A 24,757-nucleotide genomic window follows, 5' to 3' on the forward strand; every position below is an offset into this window, starting at 1 on the left:
TCTCAGGGTCCTTAAACCTTCCTGATCTTTGTTTCAGAGATTTTTCTTGGCATGTTCAGTTGCTAAATTATTACAAAGCAGCAGCTTTGTGCTTGTTCACTTTTCATACTCCAGGGTTGTGTGTTCCAGCTTGACCCTCATGGTGGGTGGCATGGGTAGGCGATGTCCCCTGGCGCTATCAGGCATGTGAGGCTCAAACGAGGGGCCCGGGGGCGCCCAGGATGGGGCTCTGGGTGGCAGCGCTCTGGGTGCACCATTATTGTCACTGAGGTCGCTGTTGAGGAGAGTGATGTCTTGTAAACCAAGTGCCATTGCTTTACCTTTCTAGGGGCCCTTAGGAACCTGGAGAGTCATCATCAAGCAGCCATTGAGAAGTTACGTGAAGACCTGCAGTCCGAGCACGGCCGGTGTTTAGAAGACTTGGAGTTTAAGTTCAAAGAGAGCGAGAAAGAAAAACAGCTGGAGGTGGGCAGCAGCTTCGTTATTTAATTACTTGGTATATTAGGGAAGTTTTAACAGATTTTGGAATTGGGCTATTTCGTATTGTGTTATTTGCTAAAACTTAAGTTCTAAATTTAAAGAGACTGGCTGGGAACAGTGGTTCACGCCTGTAACTCTATCACTTTGGGAGGCCAAGGTGGGCAGATAATGAGCTCAGGAGTTTGAGACAAAAATTAGCCAGGCATGGTGGTGGGCATCTGTAATCCCAGCTACTCGGGAGGCTGAGGCACGAGAATCGCTTGAACCTAGGAGGTGGAGGTTGCAGTGAGCTGAGATCTCACCACTGCACTCCATCCTGGGCAACAGAGCGAGCCTCCGTCTCAAAAGCAAATAAATAAAATAAAATAAAATAAAAATAAATAGACTGTTAGTGGTGAATAAAAGTGTAAGGATATAGTCTCTGAGACTGATTTAATAATTATGTTCAATCTTGTACTTAGGAATGCATATTCTTTGCAGGTGTCCCTGAGACAGTTACACAAATTGCAAACACTAGGTAGGAGTGTAAGGCCACATCCTCTAACCGTGATCCAGTACACACGAGATTCCTAGGAAAAGTTAACAAGCATTTCTTTCTGCTGTGTGTATTCAAGATGCTTCTCTAATGAAGCACTACAATCAAAATGTTGATGTGGCCAGGTCCTCATTGGAGGCCTGACAAACCTGAGACGCAAACTGAGTATCCCAAGAATCAGTTGAAGAAATTAAAGCATAAATCAGAGATAGGGTTAATCGTGGTGTGTGAAAGATTTACAAACATGAGAATATGGAAGTAGTTGGGGTCTAGGGTCTTAGGGAGGCCTGTCCTGGGCCCCTTGTGTCTCCCAGCGGGACTCTGGTGCCCACACACCCTCCTCTCCTGCAGAGAGTCCAGGCCGGGGCTCACTCCACACCCCCAGTCTCTCCCTGGTCCCTTCCAGGCTCTCCCTCCGAGATGGGAAAGAGGGGGCTGGTAGCATCTTCTGGTCCGGATGCCCATGATTGGGAAAGGTAGGAGGAGCCGTTTCCATGAGGAGGACAGGCCAGCCCCAGGTGCAGCGTTGCCCAGGAGGAAATCACGCCATGCTGCGCTGGGCAGGGCTCTTGCTGATTGTACAGAAAAGTTTAGTGTCACGGTGTAAGAGGTACCTGCTTCCTTAATGTAGAAGTATTGAAACTGAGAGACCTCCTATTTGGGAGTCTTGGGTACTGTGGGCTAGTAAGACTCCCTAAATTCCATTCAGCAGTCTGTATGTATGACCCTAAACCGAAGCAGGGAGGTGCATAAGATGAAACTGCACTGCTGCAGCCGGCATGGAACCTGGCCGTGCCACCTCCTCAGCTGAGACAGACCTGGAAGTTCCTGAGATTCTGAAAGTGCCTGGCCTTGTGGGGTCAGCACTGACCGATCCCTCTTGTCACGGACAGAGCTCTCTCGATCTCTGCTGTGGCTGGCTTTCTCCGAGCTGCAGGTTTGGGATGTGAGCTTTTACCCTTAGGATCGCAGTGGCAGGGATAAAACCACACACGTCACTGCTGGGGTGGGGGCCTTGAGCTCATTAGGGTCTCACCTGGACACTTTGCTTTTTCCAGTTAGAGAATCTTCAAGCATCGTATGAAGACCTGAAGGCGCAATCACAAGAAGAGATCAGGCGCTTGTGGTCCCAGCTTGATTCTGCCAGGACCAGTAGACAGGAATTGAGTGGTGAGGAATTGTATTGGAAAATTCAGATCCTCAAAAGCTGAAGCTGTGTGTTTTTCATTGTTGTAACACCAAGCCAGAATTTAACAATTCTAGCAAACACAAAAAAGTGGATTTACCTGTTTGACATCCTGAAGGTTGAGGTGTCTGGTTTGAAAGTGGAGGTTTGCTTTGTGGGAGAGAGCCCTGGTTTTACGCTAAGCAAGTCAGTGCAGCAGTGACGTGCACCTGTGTGTCCCTCAAGGCCAAGAGCAACACTCGCAGGGGGTGCCTTCATGTCTAAGGAAAGCTTACCAGTGGTGCTGAGCGTTTGCCTCGGAAGGACGGTTGAGTGCTGTCCAAGTGCGGGCTCACCTGGTGTCTGGGGTCACAGGGCAGGTGCCCCACATCCTGCTGCCAGGCTCCTGTGGCCCCAGCTCTCCAGGCCACTTGCTGAAGGCAGCTCTGCTCCAGGTGTCCCCTTATAGCTGAGCACCTCTGGAGACCCCGACCCCAGGCCCCCCGTTCCGTGTCAGAGAGGTCTTTGTGCAGCAGGCTTGGATGGTGCCTGAGGGCAGGGGCTGGCCAAGCCCAATTCAGGCACCGGCGCCCAGGGCCACAGGACAGGAGGGCGAGCCACTGCGTGTCTCCTGGCATTCATGGGCCGACAGAGCCTTTTGGTCCAACTTGTCCTTGTGGGTGGTGGGATTTGAAGCAAAGAGCACTTAGGAGAAAGAACTGGAGACACTGCCACTGTCACCAGGGCACCAGGCCTGGCTCCGCCTCCCAGCCCTGCGCCCTGCCGGGACCAGGTGCAGCTGAGAGCATGTCGATTTATCTTCCTCTGGGGGTCTGTCTGTCGCTGGAGGCTGGAGAAGAGAGAAGCTGAGGGGGCCACAGGCACAGCTGCTCCCCGCAGGCTCCGGCTCTGGCTTGGTCCTCTGCTTGTCTCTGTCCTGCCTCTCGGGACCCATGCAGAGAACCCCGATTTGCCCTCTCTGGGGTGCCCGTTGCTGGCTGTCAGCTGCTGTAGAGCAGCGGGCTGTATTCTGACCATAGTAGCCATGGAGACAAGTTCTTTTAGGGTCCGTGTTGCTTCTCTGCTGCTGTGTAACAAATTATCACAAACTTGGTGGCCTAAAACAACACAGTTGTCAGCTTACAGAAAGTCCAAGATGGTACAGCTGGGTTTTCTGTCCAGGGTCCCCCATAGCCCACATCCAGGTGTCAGCCGTCGTGTGCCAACCTGATAAGCCTGCTTCTGGGCTCGAGGTTGGTCTGGATCCAGTTTCCTGGGGCTGCAGGACCATCGTCTGTCTCCTTGCTGTCTGTGCCCCCCACATCCCTGCCACTTCGAGTGCTGCTTTTGCTCCCAGCCCTGTGGCTCTTGCCACCGCTTGGAGAGAGCTCTCCACATTCAGGGGCGTACGAGAGTCTAAGCTGTAGGGGTCCCTCATCACTCTCAGGTTCTGGGATGGGCCCTTTTCCGAGTTCTGCCCCCACCACAGGTAACCAGGCTCTTGCCTCTCGCCTGGCTTGTTGTGGGTGTCCCATTTTAAGACGATTGCCTGACTCCGTTATGTTGCAGAGCTACATGAGCAACTCCTGGCGCGCGCCTCTCGTGTGGAAGATTTAGAACAGCTGAAGCAGCGAGAAAAAACCCAGCATGAGTCCGAACTGGAGCAACTGAGGATTTATTTTGAAAAGAAGTTAAGGGATGCTGAGAAAACTTACCAAGAAGACCTAACCCTGTTACAGCAGAGGCTGCAGGGGGCGAGGGAAGATGCTCTTCTGGACTCTGTGGAAGTTGGGTGAGCAAAGCAGTTCCAGCCTCAGTGAGTTTCTGCCATACAGGGGCCAGGCTCTGAGTTCAGGGGTAGTTTTGTTGGTGATTTCATGCTAGTAGGCACCAATGGCCTTTTATACAAACACATTTTATGGTCCAGATTAAAAAGATGACACAGGCACGGGCACCCGAGAGTGGCCTGCATGTGTGCGTGCGAGCCATTGGTGGCCACACTCTGTCCAGGCCTGCGTGCACATGTTGGTGGTGGACACGCTCGTCTAGGCCAGCATGTGTGTGTGTGTGCATGAGTCAGTGGGCACGCTCTTGTCCAGGCCTGCGTGTGTGTGTGTTGGTGGCAGGGGCGCTCTCCTCCAGGCATGTGTGTGTGTTGGTGGCAGGGGCGCTCTCCTCCAGGCGTGTGTGTGTGTGTGTGTGTGTGTGTGTGTGTGTGTGAGAGAGAGAGAGAGAGAGTCAGTGGCGGGCACACTTTCTTCCAGACCTGCATGTCCCTGTGCCGTGTCTCTGGCTTTGTGACTGCCACGGCTCCCCGCACATGGGCATCGCCCGTCCTTGACTGGAAGCACGAGGAGGCGCCTCTGCTGTGAGCAGTCGGTCCTGGGGAGGGAATGGTGCACACATGGAAAAGGGGTACGTGTGTAAAGCTTTTATAAAATGTTTTCCCTTCAGGTTGTCCTGTGTGGGTTTAGAAGAGAAACCTGAGAAAGGAAGAAAAGATCACGTTGATGAACTCGAGCCTGAGCGACATAAGGTAATTGGCCGCGCGCTGGGAAGTGGGGGAATCCTGTGCTCTTGACCTTCCAGTCCTGCGTCTTCCACATTATAGAGCCTGTGTTTCCGTCCCTCCCACCTTGTCCAGGGGAGGAAGGCTGCTTGCGGATGCTGCCCCGACCTCACTGCTGCTCCGCGGTGGGCCTCACCATGCACTGTTTGATCAGGAAAGGGGGTGACCGGGGGAGCCGGAGCCCCTCCCTCAGCCCTGGGATGCCCTGGCTGTGGGCAAGGCCTCCACCCTGCAGTGGGCTACATTCGTCAGACTTGACAGTGGCAGTTCGAAGGGTGTGAAATTGTGTCTTTGCTTTGAGTCCACACGGAGCGTCTGCTGGCTTTTGTGTTTCTTCCTTGAGTTGCTTCCGTGCTGCGACTTCTGTCACCTTTAACTTCTGTGGGGCAAACTGTCCAAACGGAGCTTCTGGGATGTAGACTGTTCTGGGTCTGTGCTGCCAGTGTGGTGCCCAGCAGTACGTGTGGCTGTGGAGCACTTGCTGTGCAGCATGAGCAAGCCCGGCGTCGGGCTCCGGGGGACATGCGGGAGGGCAGGGAGGAGACTCAGGGGGCCGGTGTCGGGCTCCGGGGGACACACGGGAGGGCAGGGAGGAGACACAGGGGCAGCACCGCGTGGCTTGTTGCACGGTGGAACCAGTGGAGGGGAACTCGGGGCATCTGGGCTCAGCGGCCAGGAGCCCTCACTCTGGAGCAGGGTCCCTGGGCCTGCTGGAGGCCACAGGGTGTCCAGGCAGGGTGGCAGCGGGCTGTGTGCCAGTTTGAGTTCCCTGCAAAGCGGACCCCAACACAGAATTTGCTGCACAAGAGGCTATGGGGGAAATGCCAGAGAAGGGCAAGGGCCCGGCTGGAACAGGCAGCCAGGACCTTCTCACGAGCAGGCCTTGCACCAGAGAGAACCCAGGAAGGGCTGGGGTGGGTAGCCCCACCAGGCATTCGTGTATCACCTGAGAGCCAACCCCTGCCTCTGCGCGTGGGTGTGACGAGGACACAGCTGTTAGTGGGCAGTGGTCACAGGAGGCTGGCCTTGAGAGCCCAGCCCTGAGATGTGAGGCCACCAGGGGAGACGCGAGGGGCACGTGCCCTACCGACCTTGCTGCTGAGAGAATTGAGGAGAGGTCTGCCCGGTCCAGGGCCTTGCCGCCCTGAGGAGCACCAGTCCCTGTCAGTGCCACCAATTCCTTTATGTCTTCCGGAGGCCTGACTGAGAGACGGGTGTGGGCGGGAGAGCATGTGAGCACGCCAGTGGGCTGGCGGGGTTCACCAGGGCGCAGTGTGTGGTCTCATGAACCTAGTGAGGTTTGAGTTTTCTTTGTGCATAGCAGGAAACACCTTTGAGGGTTATAGCTGCGAGCGAGGTAGCTTGGCTCACTAACGTGCTTGTCCCACGTGGTTTCTCTGTAGGAGAGCCTGCCACGCTTCCAGGCGGAGTTAGAAGAAAGCCACAGGCACCAGCTGGAAGCGCTGGAGTCTCCCCTCTGCATCCAGCACGAGGGGCATGTCTCAGACAGATGCTGCGTAGAGACTTCAGCATTGGGACACGAGTGGCGTCTGGAGCCCTCTGAAGGGCACAGCCAAGGTGGGCTCCTCCCGCCTTGCCATGGTGTCGGCAGGTCCCGGGTCTGGGGGATGTTCTCGGGGAGCCTGGGTGCCTGGGTTCGATCCAAGTCCTCCGTGAAGCAGCTGAGTGCTCCGACCTCTTCTGGGGCTGACACCTCAACAGAGTGTGTCCTGATGAGGGTTTGGCGTTAGAGGCGGGGTCACTGGCTGGGCAGGAGTGCGTGTCCTGGGCCAGCGCCCCAGCAGGGCAGGTCTGACCTGGGCGGCCACCCTGGGGGTCATGGGGATTGCTGGATGGACATGGTGACCATTCACCTCTGGAGGGAGAATGTGTGTCCACTGGGCCCAGGGGAGGCTTTTCCAGGATCCTGCTCTGCTCCCAGCAGGCCCAGGTACCCCAGCTCGCCTAGTCAGACTTAAGGTTGTGGGATGTCCAGGCAGGGCACGGGGCACAGGGCTGTGGGGTCAGAAGGTGACGGAGAGGAAACTGCAGTCATCCCAGAGTCGCGGTCCCATGGCGCCGGACAGTGGCCACTGACGGGTTCCAGGAGGGGCAGGCGGCCCTGGCCACTGGCGTGGACTGTGCTGATGGTGGGGCTGCCGTCCATGGTGGGGGTGAGGGGCTGAGGCCGCGGGTCTTGCTGGGAGGTGTGTGGTCTGACTCCATTCTGGGCTGTGGCCAAGTTGAGAGAAGCCTGGGCCTGCCTGGGCCTCCTTCAAGCTGGGGGTGGTGCAGCGGCGCCTGCATCTGGTCCTCACTCCTGCCTGTCCTGCACCACAGTTGTCCCCACAGCCGCCCCTTGATGCCCATGGTCGTTGGCACCACTGGTGCCTGGCCAGCACCTAGTCCCTTCTGCTTTTTTCCTCTTCTGCAGAAGAAGAGATGGGCCGGTGGGGGTAGCGTGCCCGGGCACAGAACAGCAGGGGGAGGTGCTGGGACAGGAACCCTGGCAGGCCCCTGAGCTCAGGCCCTGTCCTTGTGGCTGCCTCATAGACCCTGGGTGACACATGTGTGCCCACATCTGGTCACAGGCATGAGGCTCACTCAGGAACTCATGGAGGGTCACGTGTCACACCTGACCTGAAGGAGTAGCCTGGGCGGGTCGTGTGGCTGTCGTGTGGGCCCAGGACATCCCTGTGACTCGGGACGGCACTGTGCTGGGGCAGCATGGAGGTGTCCCAAAAGGGAGGGGAGACTTGAGAGAGCCATGCCTGCTTTCATCACTGAGTCAGCACAGAGCTTGAAAATCCACAGTGTCTGCTGTCAGAAGCATTTATAGGTTGCCGTTCTGCCTGTGCGGACTGTGGGCTCCATCGAGGGCCGGCACCGGCCTGACTGTCTTCCCTGCTCCTTTTCCACACAGAGCTTCCCTGGGTGCATCTCCAGGGTGTGCAGGACGGGGACTTGGAGGCCGACACAGAGGGGGCAGCCAGAGTCTTGGGTCTGGAAACTGAGCACAAGGTGCAACTTTCGCTTCTTCAGACTGAGCTCAAGGAAGAAATTGAACTCCTAAAAATAGAAAATAGAAATTTGTATGAGAAGTTGCAGCATGAAACTCATCTGAAGGACGATTTGGAGAAGGTGAGTCGTGACTCCACAGCCCAGCGCCTCCCGCCCGAGTCCTTGCTCTCTTCCACCTGGAAGGCTTATGTCCTTGTGTATGGAGGGGCATCCTGGGGACAGCCCAGTGCTGTACGTGCCACATTTGTAAGGGCGACAGTCCCGTAAATTCTTGAAACTATTCCTGGCAATGCCAGTAGTGGGTGGCGGTTGGATAGAATCTTGTCAGGGTCAGCACAGGGGCGAAAGTGAAGTTCTGAGTGAAGATTTCTTTTTGTTTTGTTTTGTTTTGAGATAGTCTCATTCTGTTGCCCAGGCTGGAGTGCAGTGGCACGGTCTCAGCTCACTGCAACCTCTGCTTCCTGATTTCAAGTGGTCCCCTGATAGCTGGGATTACAAATGTATGCCACCATGCCTGGCTAATTTTTGTATTTTTTTGTAGAGACAGGGTTTCACCTTGTTGGCCAGGCAGGTGTCAAACGCCTGACCTCAAGTGATCTGCCTGCCTTGGCCTCCTACAGTGCTGGGATTACAGGTGTGAGCCACCACGCCCGGCCCTCTGAGTCAAGATTTCTTAGGGAAACTGTCCAGGTGTCCTAAGAGGGCTCTGGGAGGAGGCACAAGCCCGGGTGCCAAGCACGTGGCTGGCCTCTGATGCTCACCCCAAGTCTTAAATTGCGTCCACGTTCCCCAGGCTCTTCCTGTGCTGTTTTGCACCTGTGGAAGAGGCACCCTCTGACTCCCTTCCTTGCCCTTTGCGAGTGTGAGGACACTGCCATGCCGTCATAAACGATGACAAAGCAACATGACAGCAGCCTCCACATGGCCCGATGGGCTTGGTTACAGCCAGGGCAGCTCAGGGTCCATCCCATGCTGGAGCAGTGGAGTTCAAGTGAGCCGACAGGGCAGCTCAGGGTCCGTCCCGTGCCGGAGCAGTGGAGTTAAAGTGACTGAAATTGTCATGTCTTGTCATGTGTGTTCTGACTCAACCTCATGCTTGTGACAGTGTTTTCATTTCTATTTGTGTCCTGCTTCTCCCACCCCTTTGCTCCTCCCTGTGAATGTCTCCCTGAGAATGATTTTCATTCTCCATCAAGAGACAGCTTCATAGGAAGCTATGATGACCTGCAAGTCTGATCCCATGCTGTTTGTTAAATGCAGGTGTTGGTAAGGACTTCCAGCAAAATAGAGGTAAGGGTGGAGCCCTGTGGGGAGCCGGGCAGGCGGTAGGTGGGCCGATGGTCATGTGCCAATGGCATCTGCAGCCACCAGTGTGTGGCCTTCTCTGGCACTGTTGGCTGAAGACAGACTTCCCAAGTGACTTTTTGTTGTTGTTGTTGTTGTTGTTGTTGTTGTTGTTGTTGTTGTTTGAGACTGAGTCTTGCTCTGTCGCCCAGGCTGGAGCACAGTGGCGCGATCTCAGCTCACTGCAACCTTCACCTCCTGGGTTCAAGTGATTCTCTTGCCTCAGCCTCCCTAGTAGCTGGGGTTACAGGTGCACACCACCATGCCTGGCTAATTTTTTTTATTTTTTTTGAGATGGAGTCTCGCTCTGTCACCCAGGCTGGAGCGCAGTGGCGCAATCTCAGCTCACTGCAAGCTCTGCCTCCTGGGTTCATGCCATTCTCCTGCCTCAGCCTCCCGAGTAGCTGGGAAGACAGGTGCCCGTCACCATGCCTGGCTAATTTTTTTTTTTTTTTTGGTATCTTTAGTAGAGACGAGGTTTCACCGTGTTAGCCAGGATGGTCTCGATCTCCTGACCTCGTGATCCACCTGCCTCAGCCTCCCAAAGTGTTGGGATTACAGGTGTGAGCCACCGCACCCAACCATGCCCAGCTAATTTTTGTATTTTTAGTAGAGACAGGGTTTCACCATGTTGGCCAGGCTGGTCTCAAACTCCTGATCTCAAGTGATCTGCCCGCCTTGGCCTCCCAAAGTGTTGGGACTACAGGCGTGAGCCACCGAACCTGGCTCCAGGTGACTTTTTGATGCTCATGTCTTTATGCTTTTCACAGGCCACCATTTTACCTCCTTATATCAATTATGGGGAGAGGACTGTGGATTTCTCTCTTGTTAATTTTAATTCTTGTTTTGAGTATGTGGAAGCTCTGTTGTTACACGTGTACACATTTGTGATTGTAATGTCTTCCTAAAAATTCACCCTTTTCTGTCTTGTAGTATTCTGTCCAAAAATACACCTGTTTTTGTTTTGTTTTGTTTTGAGACGGTGTCTCACTCTATCGCCAGGGTGGAGTGTAGAGGCGCGATCTTGGCTCACTGTACCCTCCGCCTCCTGGTTTCAAGCGATTCTGCTGCCTCAGCCTCCCGAGTAGCTGGGACTACAGGCACGTGCCACCACACCCGGCTAATTTTTGTATTTTTAATAGAGACGGGGTTTCATTATGTTGGCCAGGCTGGTCTCGAACTCTTGACCACATGATCTGCCCGCCTCAGCCTCCCAAATTTTTGGGTTTACAGGCGTGAGCCACCGTACCCAGCCTCGTCTTTTATCAATACAGTCATTCCAACCTTTGTGTGCATTTTGTCTGGTGTATCTTTTTTTATTCGTTTTACTTTTTTTTTTTCTTCTTTTTTTTTGAGACAGGCTATTGCCCAGGCTGGAGTGCAGTGGCACAGTCTTGGCTTACTGCAACCTCTTCCTCCCAGGCTCAAGGGATCCTCCCACCTCAGCCTCCCAAGTAACTGGGAGTACAGGTGCACACTACCGTGCTGAGCTAATTTTTGTATTTTTTGTAGAGATGGGGTTTCGCCGTGTTGTCCAGGCTGGTCTCAAGCTCTTGGGCTCGAGTGATCCACCCGCCTCGGCCTCCCAAAGTGCTGGGATTACAGATGTGAGCCACTGCACCTGGCCTACTTTTAATCTATTCAAAGTAAAGTGCATTTTATGTGGACAGCATATAGTTGGCAATTTTTTTTTTTTTTTTTTTTTTTAAAGACGGAATCTCACTCTGTTGCCCAGGCTGGAGTGCAGTGGCACGATCTCGGCTCACTGCAACCTCTGCCTCCCGGGTTCATGCCATTCTCCTGGCTCAGCCTCTCCGAGTAGCTGGGACTACAGGCGCCTGCCACCATGCCTGGCTAGTTTTTTTTTACATTTTTAGTAGAGATGAGGTTTCACCGTGTTAGTCAGGATGTTCTCGATCTCCTGACCTCGTGATCTGCCTGCCTCGGACTCCCAAAGTGCTGGGATTATAGGCGTGAGCCACTGCGCCGGCTTTTTTTTTTTTTTTTTGAGACGGAATATTGCTCTGTCGCCCAGGCTGGAGTGCAGTGGTGCGATATCCGCCCACTGCAAGCTCCACCTCCCAGGTTCACGCCATTCTCCTGCCTCAGCCTCCCGAGTAGCTGGGACTACAGGCGTCCACCACCACGCCCAGCTAATTTTTTATATTTTTAGTAGAGACGGGGTTTCACCGTGTTAGCCAGGATGGTCTCAATCTCCTGACTTCGTGATCCGCCCACCTCGGCCTCCCAAAGTGCTGGGATTACAGGCTTGAGCCACCACGCCTGGCCATAGTTGGCAATTTTTAATCCATTCTGATAATCTCTGCCTTTCAGTTGCAGTGCTGAGTCTATAAATGTTTAATGTAATTACTGATGTGGTTGATTTAGGTCTTCCGTTTCACTGTTCATTTTCTGTGAGATGCGTCTGGTGGTCATGGTTCTGCTTTTTCTTTTTTCTTGTGTTTTTGGATTATTTGAATATTTTCTAGAACTGATTTTAATGTATCTGTTGACTATTAAGTTATTCCTCTTTGCATTATGTTTTTTAATAGTTGCTCCAGGGATTAAAATACACATTCTTGGCCCGGCACGGTGGCTCAGGCCAGTAATCCCAAGCACTTTGGGAGGCGGGTGGATCACCCAAGGTCAGGAGTTTGAGACCAGCCTGGCCAACATGGGGAAACCCTGTCTTTACTAAAAAATAAAATAAAAAAATTAGGCGAGCATGGTGGTGCATGCCTATAATCCCAGCTACTCGGGGGCCTGAGGCAGGAGAATTGCTTGAAACCGGGAAGCAGAGGTTGCAATGAGCCACGATCACACCACTGCATTCCAGCCTGAGCGGCAGAGCAAGACTCTGTCTCAAAGAAAAGAGAAAAAAAAGAATACACATTCTTAACCTTGTCTTTTATCAGTACAGTCTACTGAGAGTCACCATGATGCTGCGTTGTGTAAACTGTGACCTCTAACTGCACAGGTGCTTTTGTCACCTCCCCTTCGTCTTCTGTGCTGCAGTTTTCATAGACTAGACATCACATCCGCCTCCTGCAGTGTCAGGAGATTTGCTTTGGAAAACATGTGTTTGAAAGAAATTAAGAGGAAAAATGGCCTTATACTTGCCATTTCTGGTGCTCTTCATTTCTTCTTGAAGATCTGAGTGTTTGGCGACATTCCCTTCAGCGTGAAGGATCTCCTTCAGCATCTCTTGCTGTGCTGCACACATTTTCTCCGTTTTTTGAAGTCTTTATTTTACCTTGATTCTTGAGGAGTATTTTTGTGGCTTAAAAAAGTCTAAGGTGACAGGTTTCTTGTTCAGGATTTAAAGATGTTTAAAATCCTTCTCTGCAGATTTTATGATCTGTTTTGTCTTGGTGTTGGTTTCCATTGATTGTGTTTTCTCTTCAGCAGGGGTCACGTTTTCCTGCTTATTTATGGGTCAGCTGGGTTCAGGTTGCATCCTGGACACTGTGAGTGATAGATTTGGAGACTTTGGGTTCTGTCCTGCTCCTCTGGAGAGTGTTGGTTTTCTGTTGCAGCAGGCAGTTCACTCGGGTGACTTCAGACTCCATGCTCCCCTGTGTCTGTGCTGGGCTGCGGCATGGTGTTAATTCAGTTCTTGTAGCTTTAGCCGGCTTGCTTGCTTTTGGAGTCTGCCCCTCGTACGTACAGATCGGGGTCAGCCTGAGACGTGGGCGGGTTCCTTCCCAGGCGTTGCAGCTCTCTTTCCTCCCTCACTCTCCAGTTCCTCTGGCTCACGTGAGGGATTTGGGATTTCTGTGTGTGGGGCATGGACAGATACTACTCTTACTGAAAAGCTGGAAAAAGAGCAATGGCCCAGTGCCGTTTCTTCCTTCTGAATGTCCAGCCCTCTGCAGGGTCTGTCTGCTTGTGGATCTTTCCACAGCCTTCAGGTTTTTTTGTACATTCTGTTCAGTTCATAGTGGTTGTCTCTGGAGGGCTGGTCTGGCGAGGTGCACAGGCATCACCAGAAGTAGCACCCTAAACTTTAATAACTTAATTTTTAAATAAGGAGTTGAGGTCAATCTTACATGCCTTTTTTTGGGTTTTTTGTTTGTTTCTTTTTGATGAGTTCAGTAGTTTATTGACCTACTTTTTTCTCTTTGAAAGTCAGGAAGTCAGGCACGGTGGCTCACACCTGTAACAATCCCAGCACTTTGGGAGGCTGAGGCAGGCGGATTGCTTGAGCTCAGGAGTTCAAGATCAGCCTGGGCAACATGCAGAACCCTGTCTCTATAAAGGATTGCTTGAGCCCAGGAGTTTGAGGCTGCAGTGAGCTGTGATTGTGCCCCTGCACTCCAGCCTGGGAGACAGACCCTGTCTCAAAAGAAAAAAAAGATTAGGATATTTGCCCTCTGCATTCTCCTTCATCCCCCTCTGCACAGGATCCCTTTACAGTGTGCCTTGCAGTTCATCCACCCCTTGCTCAGGGTCTTTCATTGTCCTGGCGTTGACCTTGTACAGATCGGGAGCATCGCACCATTGGCTGCTCTTGCCTCCTGGGCATCCGGTCATGCTTGCTGCAGTGGCCCAGCGCTATCTGTGGGGTTGGCGTTCCCCTAACAGAGGCCTGCGGCCGATCTGAGTCCTGCCACTGGTCTTGGTCTGAACAAAGAAGCCTCCGGCTGCTGCCTTTGCTCGGCTGATGTGTGCTGCCTTCGGTTGTTGGTTGCTGTCAAGGCCACGGGCTCCAGAGATAAAGAACAGTCGGTTCTCGGTGCCAGGATGTAGGAGGCATTTTATTTAGTTTTAGACTTGTCCACTTTAGGTTTCTTCCATTGTCATCAACATGAGAATCATTCCCGTTGCTGTGTGCGGCGTAATGGGTGTGTGTGTGGTGAAAATTCCCTGTCTTCAGAGGTGGGTTTGGGTTGTCTCTTCTAATAATCTCTTCCATTAGCATCTTTCCTCCTAAATGAAATTATGTTGTCTGTAGGTAAAACACAATCTAATTGAAGACCACCAGAAGGAACTAAATAATGCTAAGCAAAAGACTGAGCTGATGAAACAGGAATTCCAAAGAAAAGAAACGGACTGGAAAGTTTTGAAGGAGGAGCTACAGCGGGAAGCTGAGGAGAAGTTAACGTCGATGCTACTTGAACTGAGAGAAAAGGCTGAATCCGAGAAACAGACCATCATAAACAAGTTTGAGCTTCGAGAAGCTGAAATGAGGCAGCTTCAGGACCAACAGGCAGCCCAGATCCTGGATCTGGAGAGGTCCTTGACGGAGCAGCAGGGCCGCCTGCAGCAGCTGGAACAGGACCTCACTTCAGACGACGCCCTGCATTGCAGCCAGTGTGGGCGGGAGCCGCCCACAGCCCAGGACGGGGAGCTTGCCGCGCTCCACGTGAAGGAAGACTGCGCCCTGCAGCTGATGCTGGCCCGGAGCAGGTGGGTTTGCAGTGACGCCATCTGCAGTCCCTGTGAGGCCAGACACCGTGGAGGGTAGAAGGTGGGCAGGCTCCTGGGAGGAGGCGCTGTGGGCTCCACTGGGCGAAAAGGTCTGGAGGGAGCTGGAACAAGGTGTGGCGCTCTAGGTTTTCAGCCTAATTGCAGTGGGACAGCTTTGTGCTCGGACGGGCAGGCTGGCAGTTGCCATCCTGAAGCCCCCTGGCCGCAGTGGGACAGCTTTGTGCTCGGACGGGCAGGCTGGCAGTCGCCGTCCCGGAACCCCCTGGCCGCAGTGGGACAGCTTTGTGCTCGGACGGGCAGGCTGGCAGTTGCTGTCCCGAAGCCCCCCGGCCGCAATGGGGACAGCTTTGTGCTTGGACGGGCAGGCTGGCAGCCGCCACCCCGAAGCCCCCCGGCCACAATGGGACAGCTTTGTGTTTGGACGGGCAGGCTGGCAGCTGCCGCCCCAAAGCTCCCCAAGTCTGCACTCCCTGGGTGGGTGTCAGGGGCGGGGATCAGTCATTGTCTCTGTTGTTCTTCGTGTGTTTTAAGATTTGAACAGCAGAAGCTAAACCTCTTTTATAGGTGTCATAAGGACATGGAGTTTATCCACTAAGCGTTTTTGAGTTTTTTTAACTTAAACAGGTGATTTTTAAAAATAAGCATGTTTTTCTAAAACATACACACTCTTCTTTGAAGTTTTCAAGAGGTTTAGAAAGTGATTGGGTTCTTTGCCTGTTGGTGCTGACCCTTTTTGCGAGCCTCAGTCCCTGGGCTGTGCCGTTCTTTCTCATCTGTCTGCCCCACCCAGCCCTTCCCCAGCAACCAGGGCCGCACAAGGCCCCGCTCAGGGATTGGAGAAACTCACGTTCAGGTCGCTGGGGCTGCATGAACACGAGCAGGTCGCTCTTCTCACCAGGCTACGACATGCAGTTCGTGGTAGAGCTGAACCAAGGAGGCCCTCAGGAGAGGCTTCCAGGCGCAGAGGTGCCCGTGCCTCTTGCCATCCGTCCTGTGTCGCCAGTGCCCATTGGAGGCCTTGGCATTTTGCAGGACCCTCCAGCTCCAGGCTCTTTGGCCTCCTGATGGGAGCAGGTCCTTCTGTGAGGACTCTCCCTGCCTCTGTCTTTGGCCCTGAGTGCCGCCTGCACCTCCTTAATTCACTGCCACGGGGTTCTATTCACTTCCATGGGGTTCTATTCATTCACTGCCATGGGGTTCTGTTCACTGCCATGGGGGTTCTATTCATTCACTGCCATGGGGTTCTATTCACTTCCATGGGGTTCTATTCATTCACTTCCATGGGGTTCTATTCATTCACTGCCATGGGGTTCTGTTCACTGCCATGGGGTTCTATTCACTTCCATGGGGTTCTATTCATTCACTGCCATGGGGTTCTCCTCACTGCCATGGGGTTCTATTCACTGCTGTGGGGTTCTGTTCACTGCTGTGGGGTTCTATTCATTCACTCCCATGGAGTTCTGTTCACTCCCATAGGGTTCTGTTCACTGCCATAGGGTTCTCCTCACTGCCTTGGGGTTCTATTCACTGCTGTGGGGTTCTGTTCACTGCTGTGGGGTTCTATTCATTCACTCCCATGGAGTTCTGTTCACTCCCATAGGGTTCTGTTCACTGCCATGGGGTTCTATTCACTGCCATGGGGTTCTATTCACTGCCATGGGGTTCTGTTCACTGCCGTGGGGTTCTGTTCACTCCCATGGAGTCCTGTTCACTCCCATAGGGTTCTATTCACTGCCATGGGGTTCTATTCACTGCCATGGGGTTCTATTCACTGCCGTGGGGTTCTGTTCACTGCCGTGGGGTTCTGTTCACTGCCGTGGGGTTCTGTTCACTGCCGTGGGGTTCTATTCACTGCCGTGGGGTTCTGATCACTGCCATGGGGTTCTATTCACTGCCGTGGGGTTCTGATCACTGCCGTGAGGTTCTATTCACTGCCGTGGGGTTCTGTTCACTGCCGTAGGGTTCTGTTCACTCCCATGGGGTTCTGATCACTGCCGTGGGGTTCTATTCACTGCCGTGGGGTTCTGATCACTGCCGTGGGGTTCTATTCACTGCCGTGGGGTTCTGATCACTGCCGTGGGGTTCTATTCACTGCCGTGGGGTTCTATTCACTGCTGTGGGGTTCTGTTCACTGCCGTGGGGTTCTGATCACTGCCGTGGGGTTCTGTTCACTGCCGTGGGCATGGGGTTCTGTTCACTCCCAGGGGGTTCTATTCACTTCCATGGGGTTCTGTTCACTCCCGTGGGGTTCTGTTTACTGCCATGGGGTTCTGTTCACTCCCATGGGGTTCTATTCACTGCCATGGGGTTCTGTTCACTCTCATGGGGTTCTAATCACTGCCGTGGGGTTCTGTTCACTGCCATGGGGTTCTGTTCACTGCCATGGGATTCTGTTCACTCTCATGGGGTTCTGTTCACTGCCGTGGGGTTCCGTTCACTGCCACAGGGTTCTGTTCACTGCCGTGGGGTTCTATTCATTCACTGTCGTGGGGTTCTGTTCACTGCCATGGGGTTCTATTCATTCACTGCCGTGGGGTTCTATTCACTGCCGTGGGGTTCTGTTCACTGCCGTGGGGTTCTGATCACTGCCGTGGGGTTCTGTTCACTGCCGTGGGCATGGGGTTCTGTTCACTCCCAGGGGGTTCTATTCACTTCCATGGGGTTCTGTTCACTCCCATGGGGTTCTGTTTACTGCCATGGGGTTCTGTTCACTCCCATGGGGTTCTATTCACTGCCATGGGGTTCTGTTCACTCTCATGGGGTTCTAATCACTGCCGTGGGGTTCTGTTCACTGCCACGGGGTTCTGTTCACTGCCATGGGATTCTGTTCACTCTCATGGGGTTCTATTCACTGCCGTGGGGTTCCGTTCACTGCCACAGGGTTCTGTTCACTGCCGTGGGGTTCTATTCATTCACTGTCGTGGGGTTCTGTTCACTGCCATGGGGTTCTATTCATTCACTGCCATGGGGTTCTATTCACTGCCATGGGGTTCTGTTCACTGCCGTGGGGTTCTATTCACTGCCATGGGGTTCTATTCATTCACTGCCATGGGGTTCTATTCACTGCCATGGGGTTCTGTTCACTGCCATGGGGTTCTATTCATTCACTGCCATGGGGTTCTATTCACTGCCATGGGGTTCTATTCACTGCCATGGGGTTCTGTTCACTGCCGTGGGATTCTGTTCACTCTCATGGGGTTCTGTTCACTGTCGTGGGGTTCCGTTCACTGCCACAGGGTTCTGTTCACTGCCGTGGGGTTCTATTCATTCACTGTCGTGGGGTTCTGTTCACTGCCGTGGGGTTCTATTCACTGCCGTGGGGTTCTATTCATTCACTGCCATGGGGTTCTGTTCACTGCCATGGGGTTCTGTTCACTGCCATGGGGTTCTATTCATTCACTGCCGTGGGGTTCTGTTCACTGCCGTGGGGTTCTATTCACTGCCGTGGGATTCTGTTCACTCTCATGGGGTTCTATTCACTGCCGTGGGGTTCCGTTCACTGCCACAGGGTTCTGTTCACTGCCGTGGGGTTCTATTCATTCACTGTCGTGGGGTTCTGTTCACTGCCATGGGGTTCTATTCATTCACTGCCATGGGGTTCTATTCACTGCCGCGGGGTTCTGTTCACTGCCGTGGGGTTCTATTCACTGCCGTGGGATTCTGTTCACTCTCATGGGGTTCTATTCACTGCCGTGGGGTTCCGTTCACTGCCACAGGGTTCTGTTTACTGCCGTGGGGTTCTGTTCACTGCCATGGGGTTCTATTCACTGCCGTGGGATTCTGTTCACTCTCATGGGGTTCTATTCACTGCCATGGGGTTCCGTTCACTGCCATGGGGTTCTGTTCACTGCCATGGGATTCTGTTTACTCTCATGGGGTTCTATTCACTGCCGTGGGGTTCCGTTCACTGCCACAGGGTTCTGTTCACTGCCGTGGGGTTCTATTCATTCACTGTCATGGGGTTCTGTTCACTGCCATGGGGTTCTATTCATTCACTGCCATGGGGTTCTATTCACTGCCGTGGGGTTCTGTTCACTGCCGTGGGGTTCTGATCACTGCCGTGGGGTTCTGTTCACTGTCGTGGGCATGGGGTTCTGTTCACTCCCAGGGGGTTCTATTCACTTCCATGGGGTTCTGTTCACTCCCAGGGGGTTCTGTTCACTGCCATGGGGTTCTGTTCACTCCCATGGGGTTCTATTCACTGCCATGGGGTTCTGTTCACTACCATGGGGTTCTATTCACTGCCGTGGGGTTCTGTTCACTGCCATGGGGTTCTATTCACTGCCATGGGATTCTGTTCACTCTCATGGGGTTCTATTCACTGCCGTGGGGTTCCGTTCACTGCCACAGGGTTCTGTTCACTGCCGTGGGGTTCTATTCATTCACTGTCGTGGGGTTCTGTTCACTGCCGTGGGGTTCTATTCATTCACTGTCGTGGGGTTCTGTTCACTGCCGTGGGGTTCTGTTCACTGCCATGGGGTTCTAGTCACTGCCATGGGGTTCTTTTCACTGCTGTGGGGTTCTATTCACTCACTGCCTTGGGGTTCTATTCACTGCCATGAGGTTCTATTCATTCACTGCCATGGGGTTCAATTCACTGCCATGGGGTTCTATTCACTGCTATGGGGTTCTCAGGCCTCGCCCTCCCCATGGGCCCCCATGGGCCCCCATGGGCAGTGCCCCTTCCCTGTTGAGGAGCAGAGATTACCTTGGGATTCTTGGTTGGATGCTGGCTCGGACGCTGTGGTGTGAGGAGGAGGTTGGTTGTGCCTGCCGTGCGTGGCTCTGGCGGGGATGTGTGTGTGCCATCTCTTGCTGAGGGCGCTGGTTCCTACCTGTGGTCTGTGACCTGGCGACTCCCATGGCTTTGGCCTTTGGCCTCTGGGCTCCTCTGGCTTCATGGGGCCTCTTCACTCTCCCACTTACTGTTTCTGGTGGTCGAGGGAAAAGTAGTAAGAGCAGTTAAAATCCCGAAACGATGACCTGAACAGTTGAAGTGGCGTTTCCTGTGGGAAACTGACTTGGCTTTTGCAAGGGTCAGTGCTTCCTGATGCATGTTTAACTGTCCTGTGTTCACTTTGTTGCCGCAGGTTTTTAGAGGAACGTAAAGAGATCACCGAGAAATTCAGTGCGGAACAAGATGCCTTCCTGCAGGAGGCCCAGGAGCAGCATGCCCGTGAGCTGCGGCTCCTCCAGGAGAGACACCAGCAGCAGCTCCTGTCAGTGACGGCGGAGCTCGAGGCCAGACACCAGGCCGCGTTGGGCGAGCTGACAGCCTCCTTAGAGAGCAAGCAGGGGGCTCTGCTGGCTGCACGTGTGGCCGAAATGCAGACAAAACACGCTGCCGACCTCAGCGCTCTGGAGACCAGACATCTGTCCAGCCTTGATTCTTTGGAATCCTGTTACCTGTCTGAATTTCAGACCATCCGTGAGGAGCACAGGCAGGCCCTAGAGCTCTTACGAGCAGACTTTGAGGAACAGCTGCAGAAAAAGGACTCTCTTCACCAAACGATTTTGACTCAAGAGTTGGAGAAACTGAAGCGGAAACATGACAGGGAGCTACAGTCTGTGCGGGACCACCTGCGAACCAAAGTGAGCACAGAGCTCGCCGGAACCGTGGCTCACGAGCTGCAGGGAGTGCACCAGGTAAGGCGCCAGGGCCCTGCCCCAGCCCAGGGCAGGCCTTTCCCCGCTGCCTGTGTGTTTCCACCGCGTGTCACATGTCTGCGTGCGTGCTGTGTGTGCCTGTGCGGGTGTCTGTGTGTCTCACAGGCTGCCGAGATCAGTGGGGACTTCTGGTCTCTTTGTGAACTGGGCTTTTTTTTGAGCCGGAGTCTCACTCTTTCGCCAGGCTGGAGTGCAGTGGCGCAATCTTGGCTCACTGCAACCTCCGCCTCCTGGGTTCAAGTAGTGCTTCTGCCTCAGCCTCCCAAGTAGCTGGGATTATAGGCGCCTGCCACCATGCGCGGCTAATTTTTGTATTTTTAGTAGAGACTGGGCTTCACCATGTTGGCCAGGCTGGTCTCGAACTCCTGACTTCAGGCGATCCACCCGCCTTGACTCCCAAAGTGCTGGGATTACAGGTATGAGCCACCACACCCGGCCTGAGCTGGGCTTTAAAACACTGAGTTGAAGGGTTATTTTGATCGCAGGCACCTTGTTAAAGGCTTTGCTCTGGTACGTATGTGGGAGGGCCTAGACCTTGGTGGGGGATTTTGTGGGCTTTGGAGTATTCCTCAAGGCTGACCAGCACCTCTGCAGAAGACTTGGTTTCCAGGCTGCTGTGGGAAGATCTGATGGTCATGTTGTGTATTCAGAGCCTTGGTCCCCTCCTTTATTGATGTTTCCTGAAATAAAACCCTTTTGCTACATTTCAAGAGCAGTGATGGGCCAGGCACAATGGCTCACGTCTGTAATCACAGCAGTTTAGGAGGCTGAGGCAGTTGGATTACTTGAGCCCAGGAGTTTGAAACCAGCCTGTGGGCTACGAAAAATAAAAACAATTCACCGGGCGTGGGGGCATGCACCTGTAGTCTCAGCTACTTTGGAGGCTGAAGCAGGAGGATTGCTTGAGCCCAGGAAGTCGAGGCTGCAGGGTGAGCTAAGACTGTGCCACTGCACTCCAGCCTGGGCTGTAACAGAGTGAGACCCTGTCTCAAAAAAAAAAAAACAAAAATAGCTCACACCTGTAATCCCAGCACTTTGGGAGGCCAGGGCGGGCAGATCACAAGGTCAGGTGATTGAGACCATCCTGGCTAACACGGTGAAACCCCGTCTCTACTAAAAATCCAAAAAAAAATTAGCTGGGGGTGGTGGCGGACGTCCGTAGTCCCAGCTACTTGGGAGGCTGAGGCAGGAGAATGATGTGAACCCGGGAGGCGGAGCTTGCAGTGATCCGAGATCGCACCAGTGCACTCCAGCCTGGGAGACAGAGCAAGACTCTGTCTCAAAAAAAAAAGCGGTGATGGTTCATTTGACAGGCACTTCAAGTTTTTATCATGAAGAAGAATTTCTGGCGAAGTCCCTCTTGCCCTGGGCTGGCGCCTGACTGCAGAAGCTGCAGTGCCTGTGACTCAGGAAAGGACATGTGTTGTCGTATCACACACACCTTGCGCTTTCTCTGCCCTCAGTGAGGTCTCTGAGGTTTTCTCGCCTTGAAATAGATGAGTCTGCTCTGTTGAGCATGTGGAGCCACTGGGGCTGGCCTATCTCCCTGCAGGAAGGGGATGCATAGGCCTGGCTGCAGGGTGGATGGGGCATGGGCTAGAGCTGATGAGGCAGTTAGAAATGGTTGTTCTGGCAGATCAATACCTTGTCAGACGTTTAAGAAGTACATGTTCCAAACTATAAACTAGGGAATTGCCAGCTTGGATAAGGTGGATACGTTGATTTCCCGATACCAGCATGCCATGCCACGGGAGGGCTTCCTCCTTCCTGACTGTGGGGAACGGTTGTGAGGCTCCAAAGCGTTGGCTTATTGTTTGCTTTCCTTCAGCTCTGTGTAAGAACAGGAGAAAAGTGGAACCTTCTTTAATCGCTGTGAGGGTTTCATGTTATGTTTCAGGCTGTCTGTTTTGTGTGGTCTGAGCATGTGATCTTGGGGGAATTCCTAGAAAGCAGAACATGTTCAGGCTCCCTCTGCTCTCCTGAGTAAGGTGCAGTCAGTTGCCCGTCTCAGGCCTCTGTGTCCTGTCCTTGTCTTTACCACGTGTCAGGGAGTCCTGGGGATGTGTTTTGTTTGTTTCTTTTTTGTTTTTTAAGAGACAGGGTCTCCCTGTGTTGCCCAGGCTAGTCTCGAACTCTTGGGCTCAAGAGATCCTCTTGCCTTGGCCTCCCAGGTAGTTGGAATTACAGGCATGAGCCACTGCTCCCAGCTTGGGAGGTGCCTCTTGAGAGAAGCTGGAGCCATGTTGTCTTTCTGGACAAAATTAGACAGGGGTCTGATGCTGCTGGGAGCTGCCCTCCAGGCCAGTCCTCAGATGCCAGCTTCGGTTTCCTTTCGTTCCCAGTTTTGATCACAGGCAAACAGATGCTTTGGAGAATAGCACTTGTTCCCAAGCTGTGGATTTAAAATTAGGTTTTCTTGGTTTGTTTGGTTTAAAGAAAACGAAGTTCTGAAAGAATATTCAGAAAGGAGGAACTTGCATATCACACATGAAGTGTGTGTTTCAAACCACGGCCTGATTTAGTCAGAGGAAGCATGTGGAGCGTGTGCACCTTCCGTGCCCTGTGTGGGGATGTGGCACATCTGGATGTTTCCTGGACAGAAGGAGCTGGTCGCAGCCCTGTGCAATCAGAGACGCCCGCTGGAGGCAGAGAGGACCAAAGCCCTGGACAGGGTGGGTGCCAAGGTCCTGCTCCTGGAGCATCAGCACCAAGCGGCCCTGCAGGAACTCAGAGATGTACGCTGCCAAGATGCAGGAGCATCAAGCAGGGCAGGCGGAGCTGGAGGAGCTGGGGGAGCCGGAGGTTCTGGGGGAGCTGGAGGTTCTGGGGGTGCTGGGGGAGCTACAGGTGCTGCGGGAGGGGCTGTGCAGGTGAGCAGCTCCATGTGTGTGGTTCCCACAGGGGTGCCTCCCCGGCTTCTCTGCCCTGAGTCTTCATCAGAGCGTTCAGGCACTTACGGATACACTTGGAGCCGCTGGATTGTGCGTGCTGTGGGGTCTGTGCTCAAAGAGTGCAGCTTCGTGGGGGCAGATGTGTCAGTGCACCTGGCCAGCGAGGCAGCTGCAGGGGTGGGCATCCGGGGGGGGTGTCTTTGGTTGGCCTCCCCTCCTGTTGGGGCCTCCGGAGGGCAGGGTTCTGGTCTGGTCTGCAGGCAGTGAGTGGTCTGTGGCGCGACCACAGATCTGTCCTACAGGCTACTTGGCAGCTGGACGAAACACAAAGTGGAGGCGATTCAGAGCCTGGGAGGTGCGGGGGTCGGGGAGGCTGGGGCTCATCCTGGGTGTGGCGCTAGGCGGCTGGGGGGATAGTGAGGGGTGCCTGCCAGCTGATGATGGCATAGGGAGGGGCATGGAGAGCCTGGGGGCTGACAGGGGAGGCCACGCTTAGCTGGAGGGGTCATCCCAGGTTGGACTGGTGCAGGGGATGTGGCTTGTGTAGACACAGAAGCACATTTAGTTGCTCTTATAAATCTGCACACGGGCTGGGCTTGGGGCTCATGCCTGTAATCCCAGGGCTTCGGGAGGCCACGGTGGGATGATCTCTTGAGCTCAGGAGTTCGAGACCAGCCTGGGGAACATAGCAAGAGTCCACTTCTAAAAATAAAAATCGGCCGGGTGCGGTGGCTCACGCCTGTAATCCCAGCACTTTGGGAGGCTGAGGCGGGCAGATCATGAGGTCAGGAGACCAAGACCGTCCTGGCTAACACGGTGAAACCCCGTCTCTACTAAAAATACAAAAAATTAGACAGGCATGGTGGTGGGCGCCTGTAGTCCCAGCTATTCTGGAGGTTGAAGCAGGAGAGTGGTGTGAACCCGGGAGGCGGAGGTTGCGGTGAGCTGAGATCGCGCCATTGCCCTCCATCCTGGGCGACAGAGCAAGACTCCGTCTCAAAAAATATATATATGAAAATAAAAATAATAAATAAAAATTAACCAGGCATGGTGGTGCAGGCCTGTAGTTCCAGCTACTTGGGAAGCTGAGGAGAGAAAATTGCTTGAACCCGGGAATCTGAGGCTGCAGGAAAAAAAGAAATCTGCACACAGTATGGTTTATTTTCTTTCTTTCTAAAGACGGAGTCTCAAAAAAAGTCTGGAGTGCAGTGTCACGATCCTGGCTCACTGCAACCTCTGCCTCCCAGGCTCAAGCAGTCCTCCCACCTCAGCCTCCCAAATAGCTGGGATACAGGCACGTGCCACCACGCCTCGCTAATTTTTATTGTTTTGTCTCCCAGGCTGGTCTTGAACTCATGGGCTCAAGTGATCCTCCCGCCTTGGCCTCCCCAAAGCACTGGGATTACAGGTGTGAGCCTCTGCACCTGGCCAGTGTAGTTACTTTTTCAGTTTTTTAAAATCTTGTGTGTCAGAATATGCGTAAGCACTGGTACCAAAGTGTGTCAGAAGAAGCCAGACTGAGCAGTCGGAATCCCCCTTGGATTCCCAAGGTGGCCGTGAAGGGGCCTGGCTGAGGTCCCCTGCCACCTGCTGTGGTCTTGATTCTCTGCATCCATGCAGGACTGCATTTAAGCAGCAAGGTCTCCCCACTTGTG

General features: G+C 53.6%; 1 protein-coding gene across 15 annotated transcripts in view; it reads left to right on the plus strand.

Annotated features, from left to right (window-relative positions):
- PCNT (pericentrin) overlaps positions 1–24,757 on the plus strand; it is a 129,820-nt gene that overhangs the window by 25,550 nt on the left and 79,513 nt on the right. For all 15 annotated transcript variants that reach the window (XM_009442002.5, XM_009442020.5, XM_009442012.5 and 12 more), the window contains 8 exons: positions 329–465; positions 2,074–2,185; positions 3,750–3,972; positions 4,635–4,716; positions 6,153–6,327; positions 7,673–7,890; positions 14,069–14,523; positions 19,635–20,190. In XM_009442002.5, the coding sequence (XP_009440277.4) occupies positions 329–465; positions 2,074–2,185; positions 3,750–3,972; positions 4,635–4,716; positions 6,153–6,327; positions 7,673–7,890; positions 14,069–14,523; positions 19,635–20,190 (1,958 nt within the window). The remainder of the gene's footprint in view (positions 1–328; positions 466–2,073; positions 2,186–3,749; positions 3,973–4,634; positions 4,717–6,152; positions 6,328–7,672; positions 7,891–14,068; positions 14,524–19,634; positions 20,191–24,757) is intronic.

The sequence above is a fragment of the Pan troglodytes genome, chromosome 22, assembly GCF_028858775.2.
Source record: "Pan troglodytes isolate AG18354 chromosome 22, NHGRI_mPanTro3-v2.0_pri, whole genome shotgun sequence".
NCBI classification, from domain to species: domain Eukaryota; kingdom Metazoa; phylum Chordata; class Mammalia; order Primates; family Hominidae; genus Pan; species Pan troglodytes.